Source organism: Nomascus leucogenys, chromosome 1a (assembly GCF_006542625.1).
Source record: "Nomascus leucogenys isolate Asia chromosome 1a, Asia_NLE_v1, whole genome shotgun sequence".
NCBI classification, from domain to species: Eukaryota; Metazoa; Chordata; class Mammalia; order Primates; family Hylobatidae; genus Nomascus; species Nomascus leucogenys.
Window position 1 is genome coordinate 16,258,366 of NC_044381.1, and position 16,263 is coordinate 16,274,628.

Here is a 16,263-nt window from a genome sequence, read left to right on the forward strand (position 1 = left end):
AAGTGGGCCCGGGCCTGAGTTGGGCTGACCTGTGAAAGTCTGGGAAGGTCTGCGAGAGAAGCCGAGTGTTTTCAGCTCCGGAAGTGGCAGTTGTAAACTTCACCTCCCGGGGGTTCGTCCCCTTCTGTCCCCTTTGCTCTTTGTCCCCCTCCTCCCCGGTCCTAGAGTCCGTCGTGTTCCAACAGTTTTTCCTCTTATCCCCGTCGGCCGCCTGGGCTTCCTAACCGTGAGACTTGGAGCGGCCCCTGGTGTCTTGGGTATGCAGCATGGATCACGCGAGACCCCTGAGGTAACCGCAGGGTGTGGGGGCTTCGAGGCGGACGACTTGGGAGGGAGGTATTGAGAGGGTTGTAGGGGCCCCTGAGTGAGTTTGGGGCGGCCCTGGGGCTGTTGGCGTCGCCTTTGGGGTATGCCTCTAGCTCCCTGGGCTGGGTCTCCCCGCCCACCTGGAGGAAGATCTCCGTGGAGCATCCTAGCCAGAGATGCTGCGGCTGTACCAGAGCGCCGGATAGGGACCAGGGGAGAGGCAGAGGACCGGGATTTGGAGCTTCTTAGGGTTACTGCTGCGGAGCGCTTTCCTTCCCGAGAATCAGTAAGCCCCTCGAGGATAGGGACCACGTCTTTCTCCCCCCTCTCCCCTTTTTTAAATGCCGGCCACACACTAGACACTCTACAGATGTTTGATAAACGGGAATGAGTTGTGCTAGACTGTCACCTGCAGCTTCTACCTACCCTCCAGGACTCTGAGAGACTTAGAATCTGAGTCAGCTGTGCGTTTTCCCAAAGCTGTAAATTTTCTGCAGAAATGGAGCCGACTTTTTGAAGTTTTTTTATTCCATTATGATATTGATTCTAGGAAAATACATATTCCATGTATACATTTTAGGTAAATGAGATAAATACGTCTTTGTTTATTAGAGTTGGTGTCCAGCTCTTTTGAATACATGACATACCGATGTTTTATGGTTTTCATAATATTGGAGAAAAGAACATACGATTTTGTCACTTTTTTTTTTTTGAGATGGAGTCTTGCTCTGTCACCCAGGCTGGAGTGCAGTAGCGCGATCTCGGCTGGCTGCAAGCTCCACCTCCCGGGTTCACGCCATTCTCCTGTCTCAGCCTCCCCAGCAGCCGGGACAACAGGCGCACGCCGCCAGGCCCAGCTAATTTTTTCGTATTTTTAGTAGAGACGGGATTTCACTGTGTTAGCCAGGGTGGTCTCGATCTCCTGACCTCGTGATGCGCCCGCCTCGGCCTCCCAAAGTGCTGGGATTCAGGCGTGAGCCACCGCGCCGGGCATGTCACTTATTTAACTGCTAGTTCCTACTCTCAACAAAACAGTGGTAGAGCAGAAGATGAACATGGTTTTTCATAAAATGCAGAGGAAACAAAGGCAGTGCAACCTGCTAAGAGGAAAGATGAAGGGCATAGTCTTAGTTTGTAGCTTTCTGTATTAGTCTTGGCTCAGCCATTTATGAGCTGCGTCCCCGCAGGCAAACCACCTAACCTTCCTAGGCGTTAGGTTCCTTATCTGTCAGATAAGGAGGATGGACTTAGTCTCTAAAGTCTCATTTGATTCTAAAACGTTTTGGTTGTCTCAGTCCCTTAGTCTTGGTCTTGTTTTGATGTAAGAACCAAACTTTCCATTTAAAGGTTGATTGTGTACCTATGCTGAGAAACACTTCCAACACAGGTGTGGTTACTAATGAAGACAGCACTGTGTAGTGAAAGAGGATGGACTTAGCCAGATGTGGATTTGAATTCTCATTCTCCGGCTGAATATTTTTACACAAATTACTCAACATCTCCAAGCCTCAGTTTTCTTATCTGTGAAATGTGCATAATCTCATAGAGATGTTGGGATTAAATGAGATCAGGAATGCTGATCTCAGTATCTGGCATATAGTAAGTGGCTCAATAATAGGAATTTCTATCTTTTCATCCACCCATCCCTCGTTTTTCTTCTGATCTGTGCAAACACACTGAAAGATGAGTGCATTTGGGATGACCAACTGAAGGACTCAGATGTGAGGTAGAAAAATTTTTTACCAGCAGTGGCTCTGAAATTTAAAGTAGATTTGCCTTTCTGGCTGGCACCTCCTCTCAGGATGTCCAGATCACTGATCCCTTGGCCTCAATTACCCTTTTATCTATTTTTAAAAATGCTTCTCATTGATGAATGATACACATAATATCCCATCTATTTTAGTAGGAATGGTGAAATTAGTTCAACTCCACTATGAAAAAAAGATCAATCTATTAATACATTAACATAAAAAGCTAATTTAAACCTTGCCTTTCTTTATCTATTACTGCTACAGGATGGCCTGGTTTTGGTCCAGAGCTGTGAAGGTGCTATCTGGATTGAGAATCGACTGAAGGTCTGAGTAATCTTTTTTTGAGAAGGCCATGGCTTTTCAGTTTGTATATGGGGAAAAATGATATTTTTTTTTTTTTTGAGACGGAGTCTCGCTGTGTTGCCCAGGCTGGAGTGCAGTGGCGCTATCTCTGCTCACTGCAAGCTCCGCCTCCCGGATTCACGCCATTCTCCTGCCTCAGCCTCTCCGAGTAGCTGGGACTACAGGCGCCCGCCACCACGCCTGGCTAATTTTTTTTTTGTATTTTTAGTAGAGACGGGGTTTCACCGTGGTCTCGATCTCCTGACCTCATGATCCGCCCGCCTCGGCCTCCCAAAGTGCTGGGATTACAAGCGTGAGCCACCGCGCCCGGCTGGAAAAATGATATTTTTAAGAAATCTCCAGCAAAGAGCAGAAGTGCTTCCCTGATAAGTGAGGTCTTACATGCTTCCCTGGCTGAGATGAACTGTGTCTTGAGGGCCAATAGCAAGGCACACAGCAGAGCTCTGGAGTCAGCTAACTTGGGTGTAAATCCTGACCCTGTCACTAGAGATGTGAGAGATGTGACTTTAGGCAAGTGACTGAATATCTTTTATTTTTATTTCTTTTATTATTATACTTTAAGTTATAGAGTACATGTGCACAACGTGCAGGTTTGTTACATATGTATGCATGTGCCATGTTGGTGTGCTGCACCCGTTAACTTGTCATTTACATTAGGTATATCTCCTAATGCTATACCTCCCCCCTTCCCCCACTCCCTGCCAGGCCCTGGTGTGTGATGTTCCCCACCCTGTGTCCAAGTATTCTCGTTGTTCAATTCCCACCTAAGAGTGAGAACATGTCATGTTTGGTTTTCTGTCCTGGCGATAGTTTGTTCAGAATGATGGTTTCTAGCTTCATCCATGTCCCTACAAAGGACATGAACTCATCCTTTTTTATGGCTGCATAGTATTCCATGGTGTATATGTGCCACATTTTCTTAATCCAGTCTATCATTGATGGATATTTGGGTTGGTTCCAAGTCTTTGGTATTGCTAATAGTGCTGCAATAAACATGTGTGCATGTGTCTTTATAGCAGCATGATATAGAGTTTCTGCTGAGAGATCCACTGTTAGTCTGATGGGCTTCCCTTTATGGGTAACTTGACCTTTCTCTCTGGCTGCCAGTAATGGGATGGCTGGGTCAAATGGTATTTCTAGTTCTAGATCCTTGAGGAATCACCATACTGTCTTCAACAATGGTTGAACTAGTTTACAGTCCCACCAACAGTGTCAAAGTGTTCCTATTTCTCCACATCCTCTCTAGCACCTGTTATTTCCTGACTTTTTAATGATCGCCATTCTAACTGGCATGAGATGGTATCTCATTGTGGTTTTGATTCGCATTTCTCTGATGGCCAGTGATGATGAGCATTTTTTCATGTGTCTGTTGGCTGCATAAATATCTTCTTTTGAGAAGTGTCTGTTCATATCCTTTGCCCACTTTTTGATGGGGTTGTTTGATTTTTTCTTGTAAATTTGTTTAAGTTCTTTGTAGATTCTAGATATTAGCCCTTTGTCAGATGGGTAGATTGTAAAAATTTTCTCCCATTCTGTAGGTTGCCTATTCACTCTGACGGTAGTTTCTTTTGCTGTGCAGAAGCTCTTTAGTTTAGTTAGATCTCATTTGTCAATTTTGGCTTTTGTTGCCATTGTTTTTGGTGTTTTGGTCATGAAGTCCTTGCCCATGCCTATGGCCTGAATGGTATTGCCTAGATTTTCTTCTAGGGTTTTTATGGTTTTAGGTCTAACATTTAAGTCTTTAATCCATCTTGAATTAATTTTTGTAAAAGGTGTAAGGAAGGGATCCAGTTTCAGCTTTCTCCATATGGCTAGCCAGTTTTCCCAGCACCATTTATTAAATAGGGAATCCTTTCCCCATTGCTTGTTTTTGTCAGGTTTGTCAAAGGTCAGATGGTTGTAGATGTGTGGTATTATTTCTGAGGGCTCTGTTCTGTTCCATTGGTCTATATCTCTGTTTTGGTACCAGTACCATACTGTTTTGGTTACTGTAGCCTTGTAGTATAGTTTGAAGTCAGGTAGGGTGATGCCTCCAGCTTTGTTCTTTTTGCTTAGGGTTGTCTTGGCAGTGTGGGCTCTTTTTTGGTTCTGTATGAACTTTAAAGTAGTTTTTAAGAGTTCTGTGAAGAAAGTCATTGGTAGCTTGATGGGGATGGCATTGAATCTATAAATTACCCTGGGCAGTATGGCCATTTTCACAATATTAATTCTTCCTATCCATGAGCATGGAATGTTCTTCCATTTGTTTGTGTCCTCTTTTATTTTGTTGAGCAGTGGTTTGTAGTTCTCCTTGAAGAGGTCCTTCACATCCCTTGTAAGTTGGGTTCCTAGGTATTTTATTCTCTTTGAAGCAATTGTGAATGGGAGTTCACTCATAATTTGGCTCTCTGTCTGTGATTGGTGTATAAGAATGCTTGTGATTTTTGCACATTGATTTTGTATCCTGAGACTTAGCTGAAGTCTATCAGCTTAAGGAGATTTTGGGCTGAGATGATGGGGTTTTCTAAACATGGAATCATGTCATCTGCAAACAGGGACAATTTGACTTCCTCTTTTCCTAATTGAATACCCTTTATTTCTTTCTCCTGCCTGATTGCCCTGGCCAGAACTTCCAACACTATGTTGAATAGGAGTGGTGAGAGAGGGCATCCCTGTCTTGTGCCAGTTTTCAAAGGGAATGTTTCCAGTTTTTGCCCATTCAGTATGATATTGGCTGTGGGTTTGTCATAAATAGCTCTTATTATTTTGAGATATGTCCCATCAATACCTAGTTTATTGAGAGATTTTAGCATGAAGGGCTGTTGAATTTTGTCAAAGGCCTTTTCTGCATCTGTTTAGATAATCATGTGGTTTTTGTCTTTGGCTCTGTTTATGTGATGGATTACGTTTATTGATTTGCGTATGTTGAACCAGCCTTGCATCCCGGGGATGAAGCCAACTTGATCGTTGTGGATAAGCTTTTTGATATGCTGCTGGATTTGGTTTGCCAGTATTTTATTGAGGATTTTTGCATCGATGTTCATCAGGGATATTGGTCTAAAATTCTCTTTTTTTGTTGGGTCTCTGCCAGCCTTTGGTATCAGGATGACGTTGGCTTCATAAAATGAGTAGGGAGGATTCCCTCTTTTTCTATTGATTGGAATAGTTGCAGAAGGAATGGTACCAGCTCCTCCTTGTACCTCTGGTAGAATTCGGCTGTGAATCCATCTGGTTCTGGACATTTTTTGGTTGGTAGGCTATTATTGCCTCAATTTCAGAACCTGTTATTGGTCTATTCAGGGATTCAACTTCTTCCTGGTTTAGTCTCGGGAGGGTGTATGTGTCCAGGAATTTATCCATTTCTTCTAGATTTTCTAGTTTATTTGCATAGAGGTATTTATAGTATTCTCTAATGGTAGTTTGTATTTCTGTGGGATTGGTGGTTGTATCCCCTTTATCATTTTTTATTACATCTTTGATTCTTCTCTCTTTTCTTCTTTATTAGTCTTGCTAGCGGTCTGTCAATTTTGTTGATCTTTTCAAAAAACCAGCTCCTGGATTCACTGATTTTTTGAAGGGTTTTTTGTGTCTCTATCTCCTTCAGTTCTGCTCTGATCTTAGTTATTTCTTGCCTTCTGCTAGCTTTTGAATGTGTTTGCTCTTGCTTCTCTAGTTCTTTTAATTGTGATGTTAGGGTGTCCATTTTAGATCTTTCCTGCTTTCTCTTGTGGGCATTTAGTGCTATAAATTTCCCTCTACACACTGCTTTAAATGTGTCCCAGAGATTCTGGTATGTTGTATCTTTGCTCTCATTGGTTTCAAAGAACATCTTTATTTCTGCCTTCATTTCGTTATGTACCCAGTAGTCATTCAGGAGCAGGTTGTTCAGTTTCCATGTAGTTGAGCAGTTTTGAGTGAGTTTCTCAATCCTGAGTTCTAATTTGGTTGCACTGTGGTCTGAGAGACAGTTTGTGTAATTTCTGTTCTTTTACATTTGCTGAGGAGTGCTTTACCTCCAACTATGTAGTCAATTTTGGAATAAGTGTGATGTGGTTCTGAGAAGAACGTATATTCTGTTGATTTGTGGTGGAAAGTTCTGTAGATGTCTATTAGGTCTGCTTGGTGCAGAGCTGAGTTCAATTCCTGGATATCCTTTTTAACTTTCTGTCTCATTGATCTGTCTAATGTTGACAGTGGGGTTTTAAAGTCTCCCATTATTGTTGTATGGGAGTCTAAGTCTCTTTGTAGGTCTCTAAGACTTGCTTTATGAATCTGGGTGCTCCTGTGTTGGGTGCATATATATTTAGGATAGTTAGCTCTTCTTGCTGAACTGATCCCTTTACCATTATGTAATGGCCTTCTTTGTCTCTTTTGATCTTTTTTGGTTTAAAGTCTGTTTTATCAGAGACTAGGATTGCAACCCCTGCTTTTATTGTTTTCCATTTGCTTGGCAGATCCTCCTTCATCCCTTTATTTTAAGCCTATGTGTGTCTCTGCACGTGAGATAGGTCTCCTGAATACAGCACACCAATGGGTCTTGACTCTTTGTCCAATTTGCCAGTCTGTGTCTTTTAATTGGAGCATTTAGCCCATTTACATTTAAGGTTAATATTGTTATGTGAATTTGATCCTGTCATTATGATCTTAGCTGGTTATTTTGCTCGTTAGTTGATGCAGTTTTTTCCTAGCCTTGATGGTCTTTACAATTTGGCATGTTTTTGCAGTGGCTGGTACCAGTTGTTCCTTTCCATGTTTAGTGCTTCCTTCAGGAGCTCTTGTAAGGCAGGCCTGGTGGTGACAAAATCTCTCAGCATGTGTTTGTCTGAAAAGGATTTTATTTCTCCTTCACTTATGAAGCTTAGTTTGGCTGGATATGAAATTCTGGGTTGAAAATTCTTTTCTTTAAGAATATTGAATATTGGCGCCCACTCTGTTCTGGCTTGTAGAGTTTCTGCCGAGAGATCCGCTGTTAGTCTGATGGGCTTCCCTTTGTGGACAACCTGACCTTTCTCTCTGGCTGCCCTTATATTTTTTCCTTCATTTCAACTTTGGTGAATCTGACAGTTATGTGTCTTGGAGTTGCTCTTCTCAAGGAGTATCTTTGTGGCGTTCTCTGTATTTCCTAATTTGAATGTTGGCCTGCCTAGTTGGATTGGGGAAGTTCTCCTTTATAATATCCTGAAGAGTGTTCTCCACTGGGTTCCATTCTCCCCGTCACTTTCTTTTTTTTTTTTTGAGACGGAGTCTCGCTCTGTCGCCCAGGCTGGAGTGCAGTGGCGCAATCTTGGCTCACTGCAAGCTCCGCCTCCCGGGTTCACGCCATTCTCCTGCCTCAGCCTCTCCGAGTAGCTGGGACTACAGGCACCCGCCACAACGCCCGGCTAATTTTTTTGTATTTTTAGTAGAGACGGGGTTTCACCGTGGTCTCGATCTCCTGACCTCGTGATCCGCCCGCCTCAGCCTCCCAAAGTGCTGGGATTACAAGCGTGAGCCACTGCGCCCGGCCCTCCCCGTCACTTTCAGGTACACCAGTCAGACATAGATTTGGTCTTTTCACATAGTCCAATATTTCTTGGAGGCTTTGTTCATTTCTCTATACTCTTTTTTCTCTAAATTTCTCTTCACACTTCATTTCATTCATTTGTTCTTCAATCACGGATACCCCTTCTTCCACTTGATCAAATTGGCTACTGAAGCCTGTGCATTTGTCACGTAGTTCTCTTGCCATGGTTTTCAGCTCCATCAGGTCCTTTAAGGACTTCTCTGCATTGTTTATTCTAGTTAGCCATTCATCTAACCTTTTTTCAAGGTTTTTAGCTTCTTTGCGATGGGTTTGAACATCCTCCTTTAGCTCGGAGAAGGTTATTATTACCGATCGTCTGAAGCCTTCTTCTCTTAACTCATGAAAGTCATTCTCTGTCCAGCTTTGTTCTGTTGCTGGTGAGGAGCTGCGTTCTTTTGGAGGAGAAGAGGCGCTCCGTTTTTTAGAATTTTCAGCTTTTCTGCTCTGGTTTCTCCCCATCTTTGTGGTTTTATCTACCTTTGGTCTTTGTTGATGGTGACGTACAGATGAGGTTTTGGTGTGGATGTCCTTGCTGTTTGTTCGTTTTCCTTCTAACAGTCAGGACCCTCAGCTGCAGGTCTGTTGGAGTTTGCTGGAGGTCCACTCCAGACCCTGTTTGCCTGGGTGTCACCAGTGGAAGCTCAGTTGGAAATGCAGAAATCACCCATATTCTGGTCACTTACGCTGGGAGCTACAGACTGGAGCTGTTCCTATTCGGCCATCTTGGAACCTTCTCTGTGACTGCTTATCTTTAAGCCCTGGTTTCCTAATGTATAAAGTATGAATATTAGCATTATCTTCCCCTTGGAGTTGGTGTAGAGTGAAATGAGATAATATGTAAAAAGTTTTTAGTACGATGCCTGGAGAAGGGACTTTTGTGACAATTGGAATGATGACAGCAGGGAATGACTTTGTGTCATATAGTTTGTTCTCAAGTAATGATCAATTGAATGTTTTCAAATGGAAAGTAATATTTACAGTTAAACAAATATTGAAGAAGAAAAAGGCTGATTTTGGTTGCATGTCATAAGGAATTTTTAATCACTGACATAGTTTGGCCAAATTGTGTATTTTAACTTAGTGGAGTTTCACAGGGAAGTTCCAAGTAAAGCTAGAAATAAATACTCTCTAAGGTCAGTGCAGTTCTTTAACTTAACTTCGTATTCCATTGACATTTTCATTACTGTCCTGTGACTCTGAACTTGACTGTCCTCATCATTCCTTGCCTTTTCACCTGGTGGAAGAAGAGGGAGGAGATTTTACTGCCCCTTCTCTGCCATGCTCGATTGCATGGGAATCCCATCATAGTTCAAATTCAGCCGCTGACCCTATCAACTTTGGTCCTTTATTGATTTAGTCTTCCTAAAACACACAGAGAAGTAAATCCTTGTCTCTGTGTCATCAGGAGCTGACATCAGTGAGGAAGATGAAGAAAATTAAAAAAAAAAAAAAGACTTGATAAAAGACACACAGGCAGAGCTGGTGTGGAAACCCATTTTCCTGTCTTACCTGTCTGTTACTCAAGATTTTTTCACCTTAGGTCCAAGATGCTGCCTGCAGTTCTTTGCCATGTGGCCTCTTCCATGGGCAGTTCACAGCATGACATTTTACTTCTGTTTTTTTTTTTTTTGTTGTTGTTGTTTTTTTTTAAGATGGAGTCTCACTCTGTAGCCCAGGCTGGAGTGCAGTGGCGCGATCTCGGCTCACTGCAGTCTCTGCGTCCTGGGTTCAAGTTATTCTCCTATCTCAACCTCCTGAGTAGCTGGGATTACAGGTGCCCACCACCACACCCAGCTAATTTTCTTTATTTTTAGTAGAGTTGGGGTTTCACCATTTTAGCCAGACTGGTCTCGAACTCCTGACCTCGTGATCCACCCACCTCGGCCTTCCTAAGTGCTGGGATTACAGGCATGAGCCACTGTGCCTGGCCTGACATTGCTTCTTTAATGTCAGTAGGAGATTGTCATTCAGTCTGCTAAGATAAAAGTCTTATATAATGTAATCCTAAGAGTGGCATCCCTTCATCTTTGCTGTATTCTACTGGTTATATATCAGTGAGCTAGAAGTAGATGAAACTTGCTTCTGAGCTATGGAAGACGCTATCTCTTTAGAGGACCATTCAGATTTGAAGATGTTAGGTGCCAAAATAATCCACTGAAGTATGATGATTCTCTTTAACTTTATTGAAACAACTTTATTAAAATTTTGGTAACTTTTTCTTCCCACGCTTCTCTGCCCAATATACAAAAACATGATTAAGGCCCTAACTATCTGAAATTATTTTCCTAAGAGATAAATAGAGGTCTGTTTATGCCTGTTGTGCCACCTGTGTGTATGTGTATTTAAGCTTTTCAACAAAACAGGAACATTTCGTGTACGTGTTTTTGTGCCTTGAATATTACTCTTAAATACAGAAGGGTCCATTCCTTCTAGGTTCTAACTCTTACTTTCATTCTGAAGGGAGTTTCCCTGGGGTCTGATCTTCAGGAGTGTGGTGATAACGTGACAAGATTTTGGGACAATATCTGAAGAGCTTGATAGAGACTCCTTGGTGCCCCCGCCCCCCCTTAACAGCTGAATGGCTTTGGGCAAGACAGTTGAGCCTCTCTGAATCAGATGAGTTTTCTTATAAAGTGAGGATAATAACCCGCAGGTAAGATAACTTATAGTTCAGCTTTATGTGTCATCAGTGGCCTTGTAGAAAGAACTTGGACTTCAGTGTCAGAGAGTTATGAATTGTAATCTTGGTTCTGTAACTATGTGACTTTTTCAAGTTACTTCTTCTTTTTTTTTTTTTTTTTTTTCGAGATGGAGTTTCTCTCTTTTTGGCCAGGCTTGTGTGCAATGGTGCTATCTTGGCTCACTGCAACCTCCGCCTCCCAGGTTCAAGCACTTCTCCCGCCTCAGCCTCCTGAGTAGCTGGGATTACAGGCATGTGCCAACACTCCTGGCTAATTTTATATTTTTAGTAGAGATGGGGTTTCTCCATGTTGGTCAGGCTGGTTTAGAACTCCCGACCTCAGGTGATCTGCCTGCCTCTGCCTCCGAAAGTGCTGGGATTACAGGCGTGAGCCACCACACCTGGCTCAAGTTACTTTTAATCTCAGTCTTGGTTTTCTTGGTAGAAAAATGGGATAATCCTTACATTGCAGTGTTGTAAGGATCGCAATGCTATATATAAAATACCAAGTACAGTGCTTGACGCTGTAGTAGGTGCTCAGTAGGTGAATGACGGTGGTATTCATTTGTCTACCACTATTTCCAACCTAGTCTTTCAGGTCGCTGGAGATATGGGATCTCCCCATTCCCACATCATCTTGGCCAAAATTTCAACCTCTGTCCTAGGTCAGACTGTTCAGTTAGCCATGTGAATCACTGTTGTAAAGATCCTTTGGATGTATATGTAGGAGCTGTTAGTTCTCAGCACTGAGATACAGTCTCCATCTCAGTCTGCTTATTTGAGTTCCTTTTCTTTTGGTGATCTCTCTGAGGTCTAGATGTCTCTATACACCTACAATTTCACTTATCAATTATTACATCTTTCCCCTAGACCAAATCACCCCAAGCATCACTCACTCCCTTCCTTTATCGGGGATTATTATATTTTTTCAGAGAGTTCTGTGTTTAGTAATATAAATGGGTGGTGGCTGGGCACTGAATATGTGCTGAATATATTACTGGATTTTAAATATATGATATTGATATAGTTATTCCCTTTATATGGTTGAAGAAACAGGCTCAAAGAGTTTTAAGTAACTTGCCCAAAGGCCACATACTTGTAAGATATTTAATAGAATCCTAATTCAGATCTTTCTGAGTCCAAAGCTTACCATCTTTCTTAGGATACTGGACTTCCACTAGGGACACCAGGAGGCCCTTTTGGCATATTTATATTTGTGTCTATTTGGACTTAATTATTGTTATTTCTCTGTTTAAAGTGTTTACCTAGAGACTCCTAACACTGTGGTAAAGTAACTTACTTTGGCTCTGTATAATTTGGAATATCAGCTGTAGAAGAAGGTTCCAAAAAGTAGGCCAGAATAAGTGACAGATACTCTTCACTTCCCTTCTTCCTCTTTGATCGCTTGGGAGAAGGACTTTGAAAGTTATCATGTAATCTTTTGGTTGGGAGTACCTTGGCATCTTTGATGTCTCATTTATGAAAAAGGCTTTGGGGACCTGCACTTCACTTTCTTCCAAAGTGAATTTTATGCCCTAGAGATAGGCACTACATATTCTTTTTACATTTTCAAGAATAATTTTTTACTATTTTGATAATCTGTTTTTCATTTGAGAAAATAGTTTAATAGTTTCATCATTACTGCATTCTTATAATAAGGAACACCTTTTAAACATTTTGTCATTGTTGTTTCCAATCCTTTTTATTTTAAAAGTGTTATTAGACAAAAATATTTTTCAGAGATGGTTTCACTTTGTTGCCCAGGCTGGCCTTAAACCCTGGGCTCAAGCAATCCTCTTGCCTCAGCCTCCCGAGTAGCTAGGACTACAGGTGCATACCATGATTCCGGCTTCCAATCGTTTTTGAAAGACATATAGTAAAACATTATAGTTTTTTGGAATACCAGTATTCATGTGTGTTATACAATAATTTAAAAAATACAAATAAGCCAAAAAACAAGAAAAATCTCCAATAGTATCAGGACTCAAACTGCTATTGTATCATTTACTATTTTAACAGACCTCAAATCATCTAACCTGAAGCCACAGACATCTTGGGCGATTTTAATCATCAAGAAAGAAATATGGCATTAAGAAACAGCAGGGTATTTTGAAAGAGTTGGAAAACATCATGAATTTGAATACTTCAAGTAATGGCACTGGTGATACCCAAAGGTAAGCCTCTAGTCTCTTCTTGTAGTTGATGAATGTTTTTAGTTGCAAGGAACAGGGAGAAGTCAGTGGTTGTAGAGCTAACTGTAAGAATTCTCATGGGATGGTAAGGGGAGTAGAAATTCTGTGGGACTGAAGGAGCATGAATGAAGCCTCATAAGAATTGGAACTGATTCTAGAGACTTTATGGGGATTTTGTGCTCCTCTGTTAATTTGGACCACAGAAGTCTGTGTGTCTGAACTTCGTCCTGTTACTAGAGACTTGCTTGTTCTTTTCCACTACTTTAAATCTTTTGCTTGTATTTTTTCTTACTTATATTTCTGTTTTGTTTTCTTTAACCTCTGTGGCTTTAATTCCTCTTTCTTCATCGGCCCAGCTCTAATTCATGGCTACTGTTCCTGAGGTTTGTCAAGTTGTAGCACATAGCAGCCTTCGTTTCTTTTTATTGCTGATAGTATTCCATTGTATGGATATGCCACATTATGCCCATCTACCAGTTGACAGACATTTGAGTTGTTTCCACTTTTTGGGTACTATGAATAATGTTGCTGTGCACATTTGCATATGTCTTTGTGTTGACGTATGTTTTTGTTTCCCTTAAGTAGATTCTTAGGAGCAGCAATGCTGTATCATATAGTAAATTTATGTTAAAATTTTCAAGAAACTGCCAAATTGTGTTCTAAAGTGGCTGGGTCATTTTATATTATCACTAGCAATAATTGGGGGTTTTAATTTCTCCATATCCTGACCAATACTGGTTTTTATCTGACTATTTCAATGTAGCCATTTTGGTGAGTGTGAAGTTGTATGTTATTGTGGTTATAATTTGAATTTTCCTAATGATTAATGATGTTGAACATCTTTGCATGTGCTTTTTGGTAATTCATATATCTTCATTGGTGAAATGTCTCTTCAGATCTGTTTATTTTTAAATTGTGTTATTTATTTTGATGTTATTGAGCTTTAAGAGTGTTTGTATATTTGGAATGCAAGTCCTTTATCAGATACATGATTTGCTGGCCTGGTGCAGTAACTCATGCCTGTAATCCTAGCACTTGGGGAGGCTGAGGTAGGTGGATTGCTTGAGCCCAGGAGTTCGAGACCAGCCTGGCCAACATGGCGAAACCCCATTTCTACAAAAAAAATACAAAAATTAGCCAGTTGTGGTGGTGTGCCTGTGTGCTACCAACTACTCCAGAGGCTGAGGCACGAGAATTGTTTGAAGCTGGGAGGCGGAGATTGCAGTGAGCCGAGATCATGCCACTGTACTTGAGCCAGGGTGACAGAGCGAGACCTTGTCTCAACAACAACAACAACAAAAAATAAGATATATAATATGCAGACATTTTTCTCCTGTTTAGTGGCTTGACTTTTCATTTTCTTAATAATGTCTTTGGAAATGCACAAGTTTTTAATTTTGATGAAGTCCAGTTTATCAGTTCTATTCCTGTAGGAGTTGTGCTTTTAGTTTTGTATATAAGAAATCTCTGACTAACTTAAGGTCATGAAGATTTTTCTTCTATGTTTTCTTCCAGAAGTTTTATAATTTTAGCTCTTATATTTAGTGCTCTATTTTAAGTTACTTTTTGTAACTTTTAAGTTACTTTCTATATGAGGTAAGGGTCTAAATTTGTCTCTTTGCATGTGGATAGCCAGTTGTTCCAGCAGCGTTGTTGATAAGAGTAACCTTTCCCCTTTGAATTGCCTTGGTACTTCTGTTGAAAATTACTTAACTATTTAAGTATAGGTTTATTTCTAGAGTCTTAACTCTGATATATTGATCTATATGTCTGCTTTTTTTTTTTTTTTTTTTTTTTTTTGAGGCAGAGTCTCACTCTGTTGTCAAGGCTGGAGTGCAGTGGTGTGATCTCACTGCAACCTCCTCCCCCCGGGTTCAGGTGATTCTCCTGCCTCAGCCTCCCAAGTAGCTGGGATTACAGGCACCTGCCACTGTGCCCAGCTAATTTTTGTATTTTTAGTAGAGACGGGGTTTCACCATCTTGGGCAGGCTGGTCTTGAACTCCTGAACTTGTGATCCACCTGCCTCAGCCTCCCACAGTGCTGGGATTACAGGCGTACATGTCTGTTCTTAATCCAATATCACATTGTCTTGATCACTGTAGCTTTATAGTAAGTTTTGAAATTAGGAATCAAAAGTTTTCCCATTTGTTCTTCAAGATTGTTTTGGCTATTTTGAATTCTTTGTCTTTCCATATGAATTTTAGGATCAGCTTTTCAGTTTCTGCAAAAATGTCTGTTGGGGTTTTAATCGGGATTATATTGAATATGTAGAATAATTTGGGGAGAATTGCCATTTTAATAATATTGAGTTTTCCTTACATGAATGTGAATATGGTGGAATGTCTTTCCATTTGTTTAGCTTTTCAACTTCTTTGAACAACATTTTGTATTTTTCAGTGTAAAAATCTTTCACTTTTTTTTTTTTGAGACAAGGTCTTGCTCTGTTGCCCAGGCTAGAGTAGTACAGTGGCATGATCTTAGCTCACTGTGGCCTCAACTCCTGAGTTCAAGTGATCCTCCTGCCTCAGCCTCCTGAGTAGCTAGGACCACAGGCATGTACCACCATGCCTGGCCAATTTTTTTTTTATTTTTGTAGAGACAAGATCTTGCTATGTTTCTCAGGCTGGTCTTGAGCTCCTGGCCTCAAGTGATCCTCCTGCCTTGGCTTCCCAAAGTGCTGGGATCAGGCAGGAGCCACCATCCCTGGCCTTGCATTTCTTTTGTTAAATTTATTTTATTATTTTTGATGCTGTTATAAATAGAATTGTTTTCTTAATTTTGTTTTTGGATTGTTCATTGCTAGTATGTAGAAGTATAATTGATTTTTGTGTATTGATCTTGTATTCTGTGACCTTGCTGAAATTGATTTTAGTTCTAGTCTGTTTTTTCTTAGTGGATTTCTAGAATTTTCTTTCAGAATCATGTCCTTTGTAATTAAAGACAGTTTTACTTCTTCTTTTCCACTATGCATGCCTTTTATTTCTTTTGTGTTGCACGATTGCACCATCTACATCTCCAATACATCTTTTTTTTTTTTTTTTTTGAGGCGGAGTCTCACTCTGTTGCCCAGGCTGGAGTGCAGTGGTGCGATCTCGGCTCGCTGCAAGCTCCGCCTCCCAGGCTTACGCCATTCTCATGCCTCAGCCTCCGGAGTAGCTGGGGCTACAGGTGCCCGCCACCATGCCAGGAGAATTTTTTTGTATTTTTAGTAGAGATGGGGTTTCACCATGTTAGCCAGGATAGTCTTGACCTCCTGACCTCGTGATCCACCCACCTCGGCCTCCCGAAGTACTGGGATTACAGGCTTGAGCCACCGTGCCCGGCAATACATCTTGACTAGAAGTGTTAATAGCAGATTTCTTTTTCTTGTTTCAGATCTTACTGGAAGCGTTTAGTCTTTCACCATTAAGTATGATGCCAGCTGTAGG

At 41.2% G+C, this 16,263-nt stretch overlaps 1 protein-coding gene across 3 annotated transcripts in view; it reads left to right on the top strand.

The window, feature by feature from the left end:
• The first annotated feature begins 174 nt into the window (after nucleotides 1-174).
• Nucleotides 175-16,263, top strand: part of CCDC171 (coiled-coil domain containing 171) — a 414,598-nt gene continuing 398,509 nt past the window's right edge. For all 3 annotated transcript variants that reach the window (XM_030817262.1, XM_030817163.1, XM_030817225.1), the window contains exons 1-2: nucleotides 175-289; nucleotides 12,662-12,816. In XM_030817262.1, the coding sequence (XP_030673122.1) occupies nucleotides 12,773-12,816 (44 nt within the window). In that variant the 5' untranslated portion in view covers nucleotides 175-289; nucleotides 12,662-12,772. The remainder of the gene's footprint in view (nucleotides 290-12,661; nucleotides 12,817-16,263) is intronic.